At 39.1% G+C, this 19,980-nt stretch overlaps 1 protein-coding gene across 3 annotated transcripts in view; it reads left to right on the top strand.

The window, feature by feature from the left end:
• The window catches only part of TSNARE1 (t-SNARE domain containing 1), a 418,229-nt gene that overhangs the window by 244,398 nt on the left and 153,851 nt on the right, over positions 1–19,980 (top strand). For all 3 annotated transcript variants that reach the window (XM_088531270.1, XM_088531278.1, XM_088531285.1), the window contains exon 9: positions 15,147–15,219. In XM_088531270.1, the coding sequence (XP_088387396.1) occupies positions 15,147–15,219 (73 nt within the window). The remainder of the gene's footprint in view (positions 1–15,146; positions 15,220–19,980) is intronic.

The following is a 19,980-nucleotide window of genomic DNA, read 5'->3' as shown; positions in this document are numbered from 1 at the left end:
TTTACAGACCCTCAGGTCCTTCCTCCACGTTGTCAACAGAAGTATATCCATGTTGCAGCCAAAAAGCAACTGGCTCATGCAAAATGATGCATGTGGAAATATATATCAGATGTCATAGTGCGGAAAGCTGCTTACGTCATTTACCGTATGGCCACGTTTGTGCTTAATGCAAAGTGTACACTGCTTGGATTTGGGCTGTGAACCTGTAGATGGAGGAACTGAGCTTAAAACTCTCAGGGATATATGTAAGAGACTATGGAGGCTTCCCTTCACCAACACTGTGGACACCACTTATAATGAAGACTGAATTATCTCCAGACTCTCTACAGAGTACAGTAGTTTCAGCTATTTCCAAACTGAGAATTGTCAGCATAGCAGAGAATTGTGAAAATATGTTACGGATTATCAGTTTTCCCCTCTCCCTTGTTGCTTCATCATTTCCCTTTCATCCAAAGGGTTTTTTTATATATATAATTATTTTTGCATTTTTTCCTATGGAATAAATAGTGCTTGTAAATGATTCAGTAAGTTGGTAGCTCCAGATCAGACTCTGCAATCAGTTTTTTTATTTAAGTAAAATAATTGAGTGGCAATTGATAATACATGACAGCTTAAGATTACTCTAATTGCTTGGTTTCCCAGAACACTACTAAAAAGAAAATGAATTTCTCCATTGTATTCTTCTGGTTAAATGACCCTCATGGAAATAAATCCAGAGTGAGGAAGTAATCGTGCTGCAAACAAAGTATAGAAGGAGTTGAGGTTTTTGTCATAATCTTTGCACAGTTTCTATTTTTGAAGATAACATACCGCCTGCAATAAACCACCTTTCCTGAGGCTGGTATCAGTCAGTGTGATAGATTGCAGTTACTTCCCTCACTACTTGAATTAGTTTGCACATGGCAGCCTGGGGCAGAAAGTAGAGGATACTAAAGGAAAAGTCAGTATGTAAGATATTGAGCTTGGAGTCTGGTTATGGATTTCCATATCTTTGGTCACTTAGTACCCAGGAGACATTCTTGTTCAGAACAGCTGCAAAAAAAAAAAAAAAAAAAAAAAGTGTAGTCATAAATATTAAAAGCACTTTGTTTTCTTTTTTTTAAAAGAGTAAATGTCCCCAAACAAGCATTTCTATGGAAAGGAGAAGTTTTTTGTGGGTTGCTGTATGAACCCATATATTTCGGTTTTCACAGTTTGTTTCTGAAGAGACCCATGGCTCATGGAGTGGTTTGGAAGCTGATATAAAATAACTATGTAATATAGACTAATAGTTCCTAGTGGACAGGTATCCACGTCATAAACCAGTCCCTGGCAATTGCATCTTATCGGTGTGTTTATTGTCCAGCTCTTGCAGAAAGGATCAAGTGATCTGTGGCTCATAAAAGACTTTTCTCAGGCAAGAGTAGGGATAGCTGTGGATGGACAGTGCTGTGGTTGGTGTGACATTAATTTTTACATTTTGTGTTGTATTTCATTTTCTGTCTTCAGGCTAGCGATGTCCACAAATTGGAAACTCCTAACTTCTAATGCGTATATTCTGTCAAGAGCTTTCTTCTTATCAAGTCATTTTTTATTTCCAGTACATGCAGGCCACAATGTCCTATATTTACATTTATTCCTTTTTTTTTTTTTTTCTATCTTTTATTTATGCCTTTGTTTTAGTGTTGACTACCCCGCAAGCATAAAGGAATTTATCTTCAAAACTGGCTTCCTGTATTCAACCCTTGGGAAGCTGGGGCAGGTGATTTGCCCGCAAATGACACAGAAAGTTTTCTGGTGCACAAAATAACACAACATTTCTAACCTGCCAGTTTCTTTCATTTACAACCCAGGATTTTATTACTTTTTTTAAACACAAGGATATTGATCTTTTGGTAGTGGTAGAGTAGGCAAAAACTTGCTTATAGGAGAACACACTTGGTTTTACTGTGTGGGTGTAGGTGTTTTGTTCCATAACAGTGTAAGAACAAACACATAACCTAAGAAGGGTTTCAACAACAAGTATTAACTGTGATCAGCCTAATGCATTTTCACTGTTAAGGCTTCCAAATATGCATTATGAAGTCCCAGAGGCTGTTGTCGCCTGTATTGACAAAGTGCAGCAACATCAGCCACAGGGCAAAAGGAAATAAAATTTGCAGCACAGCCCCTTTCAGAGAGCAAAGTTAACACTCTCCCTTACACTCAAAAGAGTGATGAAATTGCTTCCTTCTTCATTTATTCATTTGCAGCATTCCTAGTCTTAGCAGATTTTCCCTCTTTGTCCATGAATCTCTATCCTTTCCATTTCAGAAGACTTCTGAAAATTCTTTCTCTTGTTCTGCACCTAGGTACTGTTGCTTAAATCCCTTGTTCCCCACACAAGAGTTTTTCCTCCTTTTTTTTTTTTTTCTGTTTTCTGTTTTCTCTGCCCCTTACTCTGCCTGATATCAAACCATCATACCATTAACCCGAAGATAAAATGGAATCAATGTGGCTTTTGTTGTCAAAACTAAGCAAGGCTATTTCTTTGTTGTTGTTGTTTTGTTTGTTTGATTGCCTGTTATCAGAATATATCAGTGTTAGTGCTTATCTTGCATGGCAGAGTTTAACCAGAACAGCCTGCGATTTACATTCGGTTTAGTGCTGTTTCGTGCAGACAGAAATAGGCTATGTGTTTATCCCCACAATCTGCAATGCCTCAAATGCTCATTTAATACCTGGTCTATATTGGGGTCCAGTCAGATCTTACAAAGCAAATTATTAGTGTGCATATATATATACATATATATGTGCAGTTACTCTTTATGCAGGTGGCTGGGTATAGAAAATACAAGTTCACACGTGCCTGTTTGAATAGTCATGTATGTTTATGCATTTCTGAAGTCACATACTTTTATATATTGCTGGGTTTGAAATAAATGTTGAGTAAAAACTAATATTAAGTTCAAAACCATGGGCAGTATCATGACCGTCTGACTGCTGTGTGTGCTAGTTTCCCAAATAGGAAGTGGGGATATGTGCTGGAAATCTCACTCATTAAGGTGTTTCCCATTTCCAGATCTGCAGCATTTTAAAAGAGCAATTTATTTTTGTTATAATATTTGTGTTACCATAGTTTCCAGTTCTGGCCTTCAGCATGGACTTGAAGCTGTTAAAGTGAGGGAAATACCTGCCGTAAACAGCCTGCAATCTGCAAAAGACAGTGAGGGATACAGAGCACATGAGTGATAGTGATTGGGATGCATGATGAGTGATAGGGATGGGGAGGCATGCTTGAAGGCAATCTGATCTAAAGGTGCAAGCTACAATGATGCAAAGCAAAGGTGTGATCCCAGCAGTCCATCTTGCAGTAGCATGCCTCCTGCAAGCCTCCTCCACACTTCAGGTGGTATCGAAGATCATGACACCTGTCATGAACACAGCCTGTAGAGATGTCTTCAAATGAGTTGAGGATGTCTAAGGAGAGACACTTTCCAGGGGAATGGCCTGTCAAACCATCTCATGCTCTGACTGCTGCTGGTGGAAGTCACACGGAGGGGGTAGTAGACATGATGAGTTGGAGGTTGAGTGTCCAATTCATTCAAGCAGATTGCTGGAATAACTGGTAATCACATGTATCTGATGAGTCAGCGACCTCATTAGTGTGGCCAAGGACAAGTGGGCTGTGGTAAATAAATTGCCACCTTTTCCACTCTTTTCAGTACTGGAAGAGAAGTTGCTCCTGTCTATTCTTCAAATGTGCAGAGCAATTTGGTCTTCCCACCCTCCAGTTTCACCCCCGTCATCGCAAAGAAATTTGCTCTGACGTTTTCACCAAAGACGGGACTGTGTATTGAACATGTCACTGGGTTATTTCTCAGAGCATGATGAATACTACTACTAGCTGCCTGCTTCTAGGATCTGTCTTGATTCATCTGTATTGATGTGCTCTCTACAGTGCTCTCTACATCCTCTTTCTAAAGAGGATGAGGCATCCCACTTTCCAGACCTCTGTTTTACTTCTGCTGGACATTAGCACCATTTATGCAGCACTTTTGAGCCTAGGAAGACACGGGATTAGCAATGCCACGGCTCAACACAACTATTTTAATTATACGGTACAGCGTTAAACTTCCTGAGATCACTCTGACCACTAAGAGAACAAAAAAGAGCAGAAGGGCATGCAAGTGAGCAAGGGGGAGTGAGAAACTCCCCACACTGGCTGTTGTGCAGTCCCAGAGGAGATCTAACTCAGTCTGTAATTGCTGTTCTGGATAGCTTCTGCCCTCAAAACAATTTTCTGCTGGTCTGTTGTTGCTTAGGCTGAATCAGTTTGATTTATAGAATGTCATTTTTTTTCTCCCCAGCCATAGACAAGAGAAAAATATTTGTTGAAAGGCTGTTGCAGCAAGATTTAGTTTTTGCCCATTTAGCATCAAAGAAGCTTGCTGTTTTTATTTTTATTTATTTTATTATAAATATACAAGCTCTTTTTCCTTTCTCTACCTTTGAGAAGTGAACGGGGGAAGGTGAACACCATACTTTGATAATCCTTTCTGTGTGCTTGGGATCTCTGATTCAAATAGGGTAGGAGACGTGCCAAGGGTGTTGCAGATAGGTCAGTATATGAGGAACATATCTTTGGTAAAGCATACCAGAAACTGCAAAGAGCTTTTTCTTTTTGGTTTTATTTTTCTAAGGATATTTTTTACCTTGAGTTCCACATACAGCCACACACAGATAGACATTATATTACGCATTTCAGAATCTACTTTCAAGTATTCACATTTATTTTGCAAGTCTGCTTGCTATTTCTTTGCAGAGTGGATGGTGGCACAGAATGGGTGATGTCTTGCAAAAGGCAGCATCACCTGAACACTGAGTCAGCAATTAATTAAAATGTTAATTTGGATTCCTTTAAGAAGTGGGCAGGTGGTTTGTGAGCACACACAGACATACCTGAGCTAAGTGGGAGTGACTTTGATATTTCTGCGCATCCCCTTTTTTTTTTTTTTACACAAGGCTAAGGCAAATATCCTTAGAAATCGTGACTCTTTCCTTGGGGATTTCACTTGACATTGATAAAGGATGGTGGGATTTGGCTAAACATGAGAGAGAAATTGTTGATAGCTCATGCTTGCTTTCTGCCCTTTCATAGAGAGCATGTTTCCCTTTCTCTGGTTTATTTAATGTTGTTCTTATGGCTGGAATATAGAAGTATCTTTAGAATATGATTGAGGTCAGAGCTAAATTGAAAGTTTTCAGTATGGATAAATCTTCACCCCTTGAACAGAATCAAGGGCAGGTTTCCTTATTTGCTGTCTGATGAATATCTCGATAACGTCCATACCATAGGGAAATGGGCTGCAGGGATTTATGATTTGATTCTTCCCACCTTGGGAACAATATCCAGGTTTTATGTCTCAAGTTGTTCCCAAATTCATTTAAAAATGCTGAAATGTGCCTGTGTTAAAGTAAAAAAAAAAAAAAAAGTAAATGTAAATATCCAGCTTAACTGTTAACTTTTAAATATTTCCAAAAGTTTATGTGGAAACTTTAGAATTTTAGAATTTGAGGAAATTTTCCTTTTTTTTCTCTTTGCTTTTCATGTTCTGAAAGCACTTAAAAATAAGGAAGACAGTTTATGATCCCTTGAGACTGAAAGAGCTTAGTTTAATACAAATCTTTGTGCATGTTTTCAGTGGTTATCTCTCATTTCTTCTCTTGCTGCTCCCTCCCACATCTGCTGCCTCTCATATCCCACCTTCATGAGTTTGTTCAGAGGGAGATGGGCGAAAGCTTTATCCTGCACTCACTGCTTTGCAGTGATGCTATTCACATACAGTCTCAAGTTAAATTACAGAAATACTCCTGCTATTTAAACTTAGTAATTTCTTCTATTAAGTTTTCAAACTAATTCTCTCCTGCTGGAATTTACTCTTCAGAGTCTCAAATTTTTGCATTCCTCTGGCTTTTCTCTCCCCATGACTTGTTCTTTGGCTCTTCCTCTCTTCTTTTTGATCATCTCCAGGTGCTGCCTTTTCACACACAGAATCACAGAATGGTTGAGGTTGGAAGGGACCTCTAGAGATCATCTAGTCAAATTCCCCTGCTTTTGCCTTCTGTAGGTTTCCCTGTGTTCTTCTGAATGTGGCTGCTTGAGGGCAGGGTCAGACTTTGGCTGTATTCAGTTAAGCTTCGTTCAGCCACCATCAGTTCACCAACTTCTCTTCTTGGAACTCCTGTCTGAAAACCAGGCTTCTTCTGCTGGATCTTTCAGAAATGCCTCCCCTCGCATGATGGGTACTTTCACAGCTATACAAGCGTATGCATATAGGCAACCTGTACTTTGATAAGTAGATACCTAGAAAGAGAAAGAAAAGTATTTACATATGTAGCACTATCACCTCTTATTTTACTGATGGCATGGTCTTATGCCTTTTTTTTTTCCCCCGGGATGGACCACCTTATTTTTACTTTTTATAGTTTTTTTTTTAATATAATATTTAACAGGAATTAAGAAAATTATTAGGAAAAAATATTTGGTTTATTAGGATAAAAAATCTAGGTGGAAAGAGTAGTCAAGCATTGGAACAGGTGTCCAAGGTCTCCTGTGGTGGAGATACCATCCCTTGCAGTGTTCAAGAAACGTGTAGATGAGGCACTTACGGACATGGTTTAACAGGCATGGTGTTAAAGAGCTTATGGTGGGACTCGATGATCTTGAAGGTCTTTTCCAACCTTTATGATTCAATGATTCTACTCATCTGTATGTTGAATCTCTCCTTTGGAAAAAGAGGATTAAAATGAAACAATTCAAATCACTCTTCTTTCTACCTAGTGTAGCATGTGAATCACTGCCACACAGGAAAGGCTGATATTCACCAACAAAACAGGAAACACCAACCGACCTAGTTAGGTGGCAGGAAGACAATTTTTATGAAATGGCAGATGACTTGCACTTCCAGGTTATGTGGAGTCAAAAAGATTTATGAGAATTTCACTGAAAATTCTGCATGGTATATGGAAACACAAGAAACCCAAACAAGCTGATCTTGTTAGTAAACTCCAGTGACTGGCAAGTTCAAAGGTACTTCATACAATAGAGCTAAACTGGGAAAAAGATGCAGGAATGTAAAGCCTAGGTGCACCCTACTCAGAAAGGTCCTTATTTCTAGCTATTTTTATTTCTTCTAATTCCTCTTTCCTTGTGTTTTACTTACATATTTTGAATGCTTGCAAACTTCATGTTGCCAGGTTATAAAACATATTCCATGCTTCAGGTCACATTGGTTATACAGTACTTTTTTTTTAAATTATTTTTCTAGAACCTGAGCAGCAGGCTTACCATAATGCATTTTTTTTGAGCAATGATTTTACAACATTTTGAGTAAGCTTTACAGCAGCAGATGAGTAGTTTATCCCAAGTACCTGAGTAGAGATCGCAAATCTGAAGAACTGCAGTTCATAGATACAGCACTGAATTTCCTTTCATATTCTTCCTTTCCACTTGTGTCGTGATATCCTGAGATCAGTAGGCAGAAAGCCCAGCATCCTGCACTGAAATTAGCTGAGGAGGACCGTATGAGGTGTTAATATACTGTCTGGTCTTTCTTGGACCACGTTATCCATTTGCTTCATTCCAGCGGAAATACCAGAGGGATATATAATGCAGTAATTCACAGTAACCTCTGTCTAACCAAATGCATGTGCAAATATAAGTTCATAGATTTTAAGTTGTGTTCACTTAAAGTGCTATAAAAGAAGCAGAACAAAGTAAAGTAGATTAACTGAAGAGCAGAAAAAATACAGTTTATGTCACAAGCAACAGAGACCAGTAACTAATGGCAGTGGGAATATAGCCAAGAGAGACAAATAAGCATTCTGGGATTTTTTGTATTATTATTTGTTTGTATATTTTTTTTCCTTAATCATCTTTTACTAAGCAGTTAAATGAGCGCAGCACAATACATTGCAGTTAATTCTGAGTTCTTCACATTTTGCTGAACTTTAACCTTCTTCTCTCAAGGATTTTTACAAAAAGAGAGAAAAAAAAAAAACTCCCTCACATAAAAAAATCACAAGTAATTTCTCTTCATTTCTTGGCAATGATTTACTACTGTAATGCTCAAGTGCAGTCTCAAGTTCATTAAACCTCACTGCTTTTACAAAATATTCTGCAGAATTTACAAATTATGAATAATACCATGCATAGTTAAAGCTTGACTATGCTTGACAAGTGAATGAATGGTGTGCATTTTCTGATGCATTATACTGGTCTTTGGTTGGTAGTTGTTTTTCACTTTGTTATGATTTCTCCCTTTTTGTTAAAAACCATTTGTTTCTCTTACTCCTTCAGCTATTCAACGATTTGGTGCATTTAGGAATTCAAAACAAGTCTCCTAGGTTTTATTACAAATGAATGTGATTCTATAGCATTATGTGATTGAATATTTTACCACTTACATTCTTACAACAAACTTCAGAAGATGGGCATGCATTCATTTTGCTCATTTTCTAAATTTACTAGGAGGAACACTGTGTTCTTTGAAACCAAAGTAGAAGCAATTGGACTTTTTGGCATGATGGACTAGAATTGCAGCAGGACTTGAGAGATAAATGGATTACCATGCAGTTAGCCTTGTGAGAGGCAGGTTCTTAGGGAATATTTTCTGTGCCTCAGAAAACACCCTGAGATATTAAGTAGGGGAAGAGAGATACTGCACATCTCCCTGTGGAGGGTTCCCATAGGTATTTCAGGGTGTCTGTGGGTTTCTTCTCCACGGTTTAAAGCAATAAAAAAAAAATTTCCTCCAAAATGCGCACATACCCTAAGAAATCCAGTTTCCCAAGTGTTATGTTTTGAGATCATCAGCTGAGAAAAGTCAGTACCATAGGAAAATGAATTTTATCAAAATCTGTCCCCAAGCTTGACTGGTTTTGTTGCCTCTGTATGGATCAAAAGTTTACCCATATCCAATGTCAGACATTTTTTAGGCACCATTGCTGCTTCTATGTTATGGACTTAAAATGGCATTTTCTTGGCTGAGCTTGGGTTTGATTTTGATGGTATAGCCTTTTTTTTATATGAAAAGTCAATTCTCTGAAGAGTAGAGAGACAATGAATTCTGCTTTTATCTTCTGAGTTGTAGGGTTTATTTTTGAGTTGTAGGGTTTGTGGGTTTTTTTTTTTTTTTTTTTTGAGTATCCAATAAGTGGTGAAATCTTTATTTCATTGGTGCACTCAGTGGCTCTCAGTAGTTTGGATTCTCTGGTGTTGCTGCAATTTGAAGAGGAGGCTAATTTGGTAAGAGATGAATCCCCTTGCCTTCCAGCCGATCCTCAGAGGTTAGAGGGACTGGGGGTGGCTGGACTCATCTCTTAATAGGGACACCAAATACTGTGGTAGCTATAGGCCCAACTCTGGCAACACCGGACTCATGAACAATCTGTCGACTGTAGGTTTGATCGCCTTCAGAACAAGTAGTGGAGTTTGCAAATAGCACAATTTATTCACAGAATCACAGAATGGTTGAGAAATCTAGAAATCATCTAGTCCAACCCCCCCTGCTCAAGCAGAGGCTAGAGCACATGGCACAGGGTCGCATCCAGGCAGGTTTTGAAGGACTCCAGAGAAGGAGACTCCGCAGCCTCTCTGGACAGCCTATTCCAAGGCTCTGTCAACTTCACAGGTAGAGGTTCTTCCTCATTCAAACGCAACATTTACAAAGCAGGTTTTGGATGTCAGTACAGGACAATCTCTATTACAGCATAGGGTTCTTAGCTAGCTCTAATGTACAAATCTGCAATCATCACTCACTCAAGATAGGGGAGGGCTCTCAACCTCAAGGAGTCTCCTCAGGCAGCGTCCCGACCTGGGGGGAGGAAAGGGGTTCTGCCCATTGACTGATACTGAAGTTACAATGGAGTCTTCCCTCCAGCTTCTTCCCTCCTTAGTTCATCTTTTATATGTATATATTTTTTACATTTAGGTGGAGCTTGAGTGTCCATATTCATACTTACTTTTGTTATTGATTGGTGAAAAAGTTTCTCACTTTCATTTAAAGGTATAGGCAATCAGTACTCAGTGAGGAGTGGTTGTACCTTGGAGACAGGTAACTTTTGGGGTGGAGGTGTATTGACATTATAATTAGATTATAATGAGGAAAGTTCAAGCAAAGTTCATCCAAAATGTGTGATTTACCACCATTGCTGACTCAGCACCAGACATTTTATCGTATATCCCCCATTGTGCAGCTGCTGTGAGACTTATCAGAGGCACAGCACAGGAAGTGCAACAGAGTTTGGCTGCAGTGTCTTCACTCTGCTCCACCTTCCATTACTCCTCTTTGCAGCTGCTAGGAGGGCAGATTGTGCTGCCTAGGGAACCATGGAGGAGCAGGGTCTGGGCATACCAACCATCCTGGAAGTGGCAACCGTGCATCACCCCAAGCAAGCTTCTATAATGCCAAAACTTCTGTTATGCCTTAGTTTTGCTCTAAATTCCCCCTTTTCAAGCAATCCTTCCACAATTGTCTAATAGACAACTCATATCTCATACCAAATGCACTTCTCTCATCTTTAAAATCATTGTGCCAATACCACTCTGCCAGTCTTGACTGAATGGTATGTGGTTAAAAGATTATGATGGGCAGGGGAGGAGGAGAAAGGGGAACTGACAGACCAACACGCAGATACTGTATTTGTATATGTGTTATTTCCTTGAACTTAGTGTATATGCTCAAAAAAAAGTAATATTTGAGTGGCATTTATATTTTCTTAGAATTTTAAAATAACTTCATATTTTCTGAGCTTTAAAGTTGTAGTTTCCCTTCTAGACTTTTTCCCCAGAAACTTTCTTCTCGAGGACTTTTTGCCTGAAGGACTTTGAACTGTAGGGTACTTGCATGCACTGAAGGGCAGAATGAATGAGTTCCCCTTGTTGCTTTGCTAAACAGCTGAAAGACTTCAAGATTAAATCAGTAGTATTTGACTCTTTTAGATGAGAGGACCTACCCGGTTTTGCATAGTGTAAATTATGAATCAGTATTTTTTGGCTCAAGAAGCCAATTCCTGCATCAAAGAGGAGAATATCTGAGACGTAATCTAACTAGGCCAGAGTCAGCTAATTACCTAACATAAAGAATTAGATATACTGTACAACAGCTCATGTTTTCATGGAGTTTAAGGATCTGTATTAAACTTTTGAACTGATAAGGGAGCTATCCCATATTCTTAGAAGTATTTGTACATATTCACTATAACTAGAAGTTCTCATAAAGTTTTTCTTGGTGTAGGTCAATGCATGCTCCTGAGCAAGCTGGATGATTTCACAGTTAATAAAACTCCACATAACTGTAAGAGTGATAGTTTTTGATATGCTGTTAAGCTTGCTCAGGAATTTCTTCAACTTTGGGAAAAAAAAACAGTTGGTGATGAAGGTCATGTTCTTCACCATCTATTCAGCCCATTCAGTGACTGGAATCATCATCATGGCTAGGCTTCACGAATGAAGATATGGGAAGGGCTTTACTCAACATTTGCTGCAAGCGCACTGATGGCTAAAAAGACTGATGCAGAAAAGGCAAGTCCTGTTGCAAAAGGCACAGTAGAAGGTCTCCTTAGGCAGTATTGGTGAGGCGCGGTTCTTTCTGTGTTGTCTTTTCTCTTTGAGACTGATTCTGAGTGTATTCTCAAAGGAAGCAGCAGCATTATGGATGGTGTGTCTCTATGTGGACCATTGATGGTAGTCAGTATGGCCAAAGCTGATGTATTGTTTCAGGGAGTCCTTGTATCTCCTCTTTGGGGCTCCTCTCTTGTGGCAGCCGGTGGTGAGTTCACCATAGAGCACAATCTTAGGGAGGTGCTGATCTTCCATCCTGGAGACGTGCCCTGCCCAGCGCAGCTTCATTCTCAACAGCATGGCCTCAATACTGGTAACCCCAGCCTGTTCAAGGACAGCCACATTAGTCACGTAATCAGTCCAGTGAATGTTTAGGATGGTACAGAGGCAGCCCTGATGGAAGCATTCAAGGAGTCGCAGGTTCAAGGTGGCGGTAGATGACCCATGATTCAGACCCATATAAAAGAGTAGACAGTACAGTGGCTCTATAGACACTAATCTTTGTACATCTCTTCAGGTGTTTATTGCGCCAGACTCTTTTGTGAAGTTTTCCAAAAGCTCTGTATGCCTTTGCTAACCTGTTGTCTATCTCATTGTCAATCTTACCATCTGAGGAAGTGATGCTTCCTAGATAGTTGAACTTTTAGACTGACTTAAGCTCTGATTTGCCTATGGTGATGTGGGGATGATGGAGGACTTCCTGAGGTACAGGTTGGTAGAGAACCTCTGTCTTCTTTAAACTGACTTCCAGCCCAAAAAGCTCAGCAGCCTCTGCAAAGCAGGATGTTAAGCGCTGCAGTATGAGCAACGAGGGCGGCTTCGTCAGCAAAAAGCAGTTCATGGACAAGGCGATGTAGGGTCTTAGTGCGGGAATAATGTACAAAAAAAATTGTGTCTGCTCAAATATTTTCATTTTTGGTTTAAGAATCTTTACAGTTTACAGGTGGGAAATAGTTACAAGTTGTTTTTTGTTGTTTTGATTTTTTTTTTAGCTATGCTCAGCCTACTCCACTTACATCTAATACAAATTAGTTGGAACAAATAAATAAAAAGTTAAAGCAGTAAGAAGATAAAGTTTTAATTCTTCCACATCAAGGCTCATCTAATACATAAAACTCTTTCCCCACCATGGGAGAGTGCAATTATAATGAGAAAAGGCCAAGGCTCACTGTGAGTCTATTTGTAAGACATTTGGGAATAGAAATGCCAGCTGGGCAGAGGTAAGGTTTCATTTCTCTTATGGTAGGATGTGAATGGCTAACTAAGACATAAAATATAGCAGATCCTTTTCTTTCTTTTTTTTTAATTATTATTATTTTTATTTTGAAACTCCCTGTCAGAGAATCATTGAGGTTGGGAGGGACCTCTAGAGATCATCTAGTCCAACCCCCTTGCACACGCAGAGTCACCTAGAGCACGTTTTGGTAATTATTAAGATATTCTTAGTTCTTATAAAACCTGGTGTGGAAAAATGCAATGAAACATGTTTAGATTCTGCTATAATATACTGTATAATATACTGTACTATATCTGTTCTATATGTCTATCCCAATATTCAGGAAGTCAAGCAAAGGTGGCACAAGGCCCGTGTGGATGAGCAAGGACAAAACTGACAAAACTCAAGCATAAAAAGGAAGCATACAAAAAGTGTCAGAAGGGAGAGGATACCCAACAAAAAGAAAAGGGACATTGTCCAAATGTGCAGGGATGGGGTTAGGAAGGCCAAATTCTGTCGAGAACTGAATCTGGCAAGGCGTATGACACGCAGCAAGAAAGGTTTCTACAGGTTCATCAACAGCAATAGCCAAATTAGGGAATATATTGACCTGCTGCTGGATAGGGCAGAAGTTCAAGTGACAGGAGAAGGCAGAGGTGCTCAGTGTTTTCTTCTTCTCAGTCTTTACTGGTAAGACTGGACTTCAGGAATCCCAAGTTCCTGAGACCTGCAGGAAAGTCCAGGTATAAGAAGATCTTTGGTGGAAGAGGATCAGGTCAGGGAACATGTGAACAGATTTGACATACACAAGAACATAGGATGTAATGGGATGCACCAGTGAGTGTTGAGGGAGCTGGCCAATGTCATTGTGAGGCCACTCTAGATTATCTTTGAAGTGTCACGGTGATTGGAAGAGGTCCATAAGTAGACAGAGAGAAAGTATCACTCCTATATTCAAGAAGGCGAAGAAGAGCAACCTGGCGAACTACTATCCAGTCAGTCAGGGGCATCTATCATACAATAAGATTCTGAAAGAGTTGGGACTGTTGAGTCTGGAGAAGAGAAGGCTCAGGGAGACCTTATCAGTGTTTATATATGCCTGATAGAAAAGAAAAAGAAAATGGAGACAAACTCTTCTCACTGATACCCCGTATCAGAAAAAAAGAGGCACTGGGCACAAACTGAATTACATGAAATTCCATTTAAACATGAGAACATAAGAAATATAACATAAATATAAGAAAAAGTGGTCAAACTCTAATGGTCAAAAAATGACCACTCTTAGAGTGGTCAGAGAATTGTCAAGCACTCGAACAGGCTGTCTAGAGAGGTTGTGATGTCTCCACACTTGAAGATTTACTAAAACTGACCAGATACATTCCTGAACAACCTGCCTTAGCTGACCCTGCTCTGAGCAGCGTGAGGTAGATTAGATCATCTCCAGAGGTCCCTGCCAGTGTCATCCATTCTGGGATTTTGTGGTTTAAACAGTTAAACAAAATGCATTCTTCTTGAGTATCTCTCTTTTTTTTTTTTTTTTTTTTTTTTTTTTTTTTTTTTTTTTTTTATGCTCTACTAAGGCTCTTGCCTTTCTGGTGGTGCTTACAGCATTATCTCATTGCTAGATTAATTATTCCCATTAAAGCCAGACATGAAGTCAACATATGCTCACATTTGCTCTTGTATATGGTAGATGTTCAAAAATTAGGGAATCAGACTCAGGCAATATGCTGTCTTTTAACCAAGAACATTTCTGTGCTGCATTTAGTTCCCTTTCTTCTTTCTTATTTTATATTTGAAAAGGTATAAATGAATGCATTCATCAAATAGCTGTCCTGAATGCCATAACAATATGGAGATTGGAATTCGGGGGCTTTTTTTTATTACTATTATTTTTATTATCAGATCTCCATCAGTGTACAAATAGTCTTTTATCAGAAGGATATTATACTGAAAGACCTGCTTGTTTGTTTATCCTTAAAGCACAAGTTTGCTCTCTAGAGTGAAAGGCCTGCCTCAAAAATACCTTTTCAGAAAGACAATGGTTTGTTGATCTTGTTTTTATTGCTCTTTTCAGTTGATCTTTTTCAATGATCCACAATCTTGAAAAACAACCGTATAATCTAATCGTTCTACTTGTTTCTTATAGAAAGCTGAAATCAACTGTTTGACTTAGATCCAACTAACCATGACTTTGTTTAAGGGGATTTTTGATTTATTATAGGAGCGTTATATTTTTTTTCTTTTATTTCTACACTGGCAAGGTATTTGGAGCAGAGAGAGTGCAGTTAGGATTTATCCATTTTTATCCATTGAACATTAACGTTAAACCTTCTATCTTTTCAGAGTGACATGCTGGATGTGAACCAGATCATTAAAGACCTGGCCTCCATGGTGCACGAGCAAGGAGACACAATAGGTAGATATCACTGCTAAAGTACCTGCTCATTACCCTCCTGCATGGTTCCACTTTGGTGTTTGCATGTTGCCTAGTGAGTGAGTCTGTTGATATTGTGTGTATTTTTCCTGTGTCTTGGGCATTTTGTCCACAGCGCGCTGATGGATCTGACAAGCTGCTCTTTGTAATAGAGTTTTCATATTTGGAAGAGTTAGGTGGGATACTTAACATATAAGAGACTTTGCTGTGAGAGTAAGCCATTCATTTTTGACTGTGAAAAGGAAGCTGGAGAATACTCAGCATTAACTAGAAGAGAACCAATTCTTCCTTTCTACATATATTTTTAAGGAAAAAAAAAAGAATAATAACAGTAATGGTAGTAATCGCCATTGCAATTATTGATGGTGGTGAAGAGAATTAAGCAGCTTGCTTCTCCTAAATGGAATTTCCTTTCCCCATTGCAGAATATTCCCGGTTAAATTTACAGTAGCCTGACACTGTGATGTGCTCACATGCATAGTGGGAAACTTCTGCCCATTAGTTAATCTTCTCTTACTCTTCAGCCGTCAGTCACTAGGAGCATGATGGAGAAAATTTGGGAAAAGGGGAGAGAAGTGACACGACTACTATTACTTTTCAACAGCATCCCTTCTGTTGTGATAGCCATCATTTTTTTTTCATTAACAGAGGGATAAAATATTGTAGATCTGTTCTTAAAATCCCCTTGAACTTTATCTTTGCCACTGCTCTCTTCTGGTGCAGATAAGAACAATCAGATAATTTTCTGTGTCTCTTATTTTGCCAGGTGCACATGATGATACTGTGCAGTGCTTTAGAAACAACTGACCACTTTCAAATTTGAGAGATATCAGTCCTAAAGCAATATTGAGGGATTTAAAAATCATAGAAGCAAGTTTTATGGAGATATTGCAAACCTAAAGTGCTCATTTTGGAGATCTCACTGGAGTTGATGAGGGCTGTATGAAGACAGGCATATGCAGATTGTAAAACACGAAAAGCTTCTCTGCTGTTTACCATTTTCTTTAAAATTGTTAAATTATTTCCCAATTCCATACCTTTGAAAATTTGCACTAGCATCAAGCACCTCCTCCCACAATGGAATGAACTAGCAACATCACACTGAGAAACATTACTCAGGTTCACAGCTGCAGAACAAAATTAAAATGATACATAAAAACATATTCTTCCTTTTCTTCTTCTTCTTCTTTCTTTCTCTTTTTTGAATTCATAGTTGTTTGGCAGTTCATTTTTGTAGATGGATAACTTTGGAGTCTGATTCGGCTCCCGAGAACACATCAGATGTTAATGCCTTGAGGGACATGATAATATACATCAGTTAGTTAGCTTCAAGACCCTTGTAACCGCTCTTATCAAGGCAGCATTTTTTTTAAGATGTTACCCATGTGTAGAAGTGGCCCCAATATTAACTTGCCTATGAGAAAAAGTTACATTAAGTAGCCTTTATGCCAGCACAATGGCTTAGTTGTTTACACATCTGAGGTGCTCTTCCTTCTTCCCACTGCACTTCTTAGATGAATGAATTGAAAGTTCTGTGTGTGCTCAAGTTTTGGGAAAATACAGAGGAAATGAACATCCAGGGAAAGTGAAGCAAAAGACATCCAGGCTTTATTGAGCCAACCACCTTTTATTCTTTTGAACTGAGAGGCATCAATGGGAAGAGCTTACAGAGGTATGGCAAAAGAAGACTTTTTAAAGATTCTTAAAAGTAGTTTGCTACCATATGGGCCTGGCCCAGTTCCTTAATGAATACATCCTTAACCTTTTGAAGGGAAGAATCAGATATCTACCGTGCAGGGAGGGAATGGATGAGAATGAATGGGAGAAATGTGGAGTCAGAGCAGCACATCTCTCGTATTTTGTGCGTTCTACAAATAAGCCACCTTGCCTGGTTTCTTAGTGATAGCATCTTTTTGATATGAATATTTAACTACGCACTGTAGTATCAGTGTGCCTGAGTCCTTGAAGTCAAAACAAGTGAAAGGCCTAGATTATCTTGGAATCGCCAGAAAGAGTCTTTTCAACAGTCTTACAGCAGTCCTTGATGAAAGCAGCCCTATGCATCTTGAACACAAATGCAGGGAGAAGGACGTCTCCTCCTCTCTTTAGCCAAATCCCATATCATCGTTTCTATCCCTGTCTCAGTCCAACATTATGCATGTTGTTCCTTTCTGATCTTTCTCAGTCAAGTTTTTTTTTAACGCATAACTGACCAAAATTATCTCCAATAAATTCCAGCTGAAGAAAACAAGCAATATGAAGTATGGGCACAAACTTATCCCATAAAATTGACAAATTATCTTATTAATTAGGATATAAATACCCACACTTTGGTGCAACAGAATTAGCACATGAGAAAAACATCTGATGCCCAGTTGAGTGATTCTACTTGCAACACAAGAAAAAATATTTGAGACTCAAGGAAAAATGCTACTTTAGTGCCTTTTTTGACACATCTCTGCACCCAGAGCAAGATAACTAAGGCTGATATAGTCCACACAGGACTGAAGTGTTGGTGGAGAATCTCCCCAGCTCCACTAGCCTCCTTTAAAGGCTCTAACAAGAATATCTGAGAAGAAATACAAGTTGTGGAAGAGAATCCTACAAGCTATTTTTTTCTTGGATACTGTGGGAGAAACTTGAGGGATCTGAAGCACAAGTGGCAAGATCCCCACTAGTGGAAAGGAAAAAGCTTGGAGAGCATGAAGAAGCTCTGAGTGGAATAAAGCCATCTCCACAGCAGAACAGGAGGGTTCTTCAGGCAAAACATCCAAGTCAAGGATAAAGGAGCTGACACTTTGAAAAATCAATTATATTGAGGGTGATTGCTAGAGCAACACTCACTCATTTCTTACCAATGCCTGCTCAACAGAGCTACAAGTGCCTGAACAGCTTGAGGAGTTCCCAGTGTTTGCTGCTGAATGACATTGTTTTGCTTGTGTGGGCCTGTTCTTCCTCTGCCCATGCAAGGATAAATAAACATAATTCCATGAAATCAATTTTAACGTTGGTTTTAGAGAGAGGAAAATCAAGCCTTAAATCTCCAGTTCTTCGAAAGGATACATCAGCAACAGAATTGCCAGGATTTGTTTGATTAAGTTTGCTGCATATTTTTCGACCCCTGTGTTATATTAGAGAACAATGTTTACCTGTGTGATACAATCATTGCATTCTCTTTGCCCATGGCAGAAAGATATTTTTCCCCCCCATTGGAAAGAGCTCTTTTCTCAAGAACTACTTTTCTCTCCTACCTGTGAATATAATCTTATTAGCTATGCCAAAATAATATGGAAGACCTAGAGCCCTTTTTTAAGCTGCACCAATTCATCTTTCACTGGTTACATTACTGCTTGCAGCTTCATCACATTTCTTAAACGCACAAAGAAAGACCTGTGTTGTTCTGAAAGTCACATTTCTTCCTCTGTTGGACAGTTTTGCAACCAGCCTCCTGTCAGAGCATCTGTAACCTTCCCACCTCCATAAAGCAGCAAGACATGCCAATATCATATACTTGCCACCTATTTTAGGATTACAGCACTGGAGATACAGGAACTAATTTACCACTGCTGTGTCCTCTACCTCCAGAGACATCCAGAACATAGGTGTACAAATCTGTGTTTGCATTACAAAAAGGGCTTTCTTTTTCTTCCATTACTTAGCCCAGCTTAGATCTTGGTGCTATTAACATTTCACTTTACTCTTAAAGTCTGGGCATTTTAAATTTGGAAATAATTAGGTGTAGGGGGAAGAAACTTTATAAATTTCATGGCCAAATTTGTATGCTCCTCCAATTTACAGACTTCAGCACATGGTGGACATCAAGCTAAAGCACTCAGACTTGTCCCGAGCTAAAGATACAGCTGGTCCTTTCCTTCAGTTGGTAGGGAATGTTTTGATAGAGTCAATATATTCAGTCTTCAGGCAATATTGGTGTTTACATTGTTATTTATTGCATAATAGTAATAATAGAGTTCCTCCAAAGGAAAATATATTTCCAGATCTGTTTTGCCACTTGTTTCCTATTTTATCATTACCATCTTTCTGATAACCGAAATGTAGACTCTCCCAAGACTCGACAGGGAGTCATCGTCTCCCTTCCACCTGTCCTCCTCCAGTGTAACTGACAATGCTGAGTCTAATGTCAAATGCCTAAATGCACAAGTATGAGCTGGGAGGTCATTCGTCTGGAGCATCAGCTGAACCTTCTCGAGTTATGTTCATGAGATGGGACATCTGCAGAATATAAGCGCGTCTTGAAAATAGCCTCTGAGTACCTAAATGCAACAGCTCGGATATCCACATGCAATTGAATGCGGTCTGCAGACTCTTTAATTTGATAAAGTTTCCTAAATTATCTCAGAGGAGACTGTTATGGGTACATTTAGATTTTTACTGGTTCCTGATGAAATGGGAAATCTTCTGTTGGCTCTCTTAATTTCAGCCACTTGTTGAGATATGGAGTTACGCCTCAGTGGAAAGCACAACCCATGCAAGGAGTGTGCACTGACCTATTCCTGAGTCAGTATTCATGTATTTTCACATGCAGTGGAAACATGCAGTTTCCTCCTCATATGTCCTGCCATTGTGTTTTTTTTTTTTTTTAAATTATCAAAGTCTAGTAAACCATCCCAGCTATTTCACATTTCTTTAGCTTCAGACATGACTTGGAGGATCTCTGTTTCATTTAACCAGCAGTTGGTAGCTAAACAACTTCATCTTTGGGAGGCAGGCAGCATGCTCTTC

This window comes from Tinamus guttatus, unplaced genomic scaffold (assembly GCF_059628265.1).
Source record: "Tinamus guttatus ecotype Peru unplaced genomic scaffold, ASM5962826v1 Tinamus_guttatus_pri_ptg000032l, whole genome shotgun sequence".
NCBI lineage: Eukaryota > Metazoa > Chordata > Aves > Tinamiformes > Tinamidae > Tinamus > Tinamus guttatus.
The sequence above is the reverse complement of the archived record's forward strand: the minus strand, read 5'-3'. Positions and strand labels throughout refer to the sequence as shown.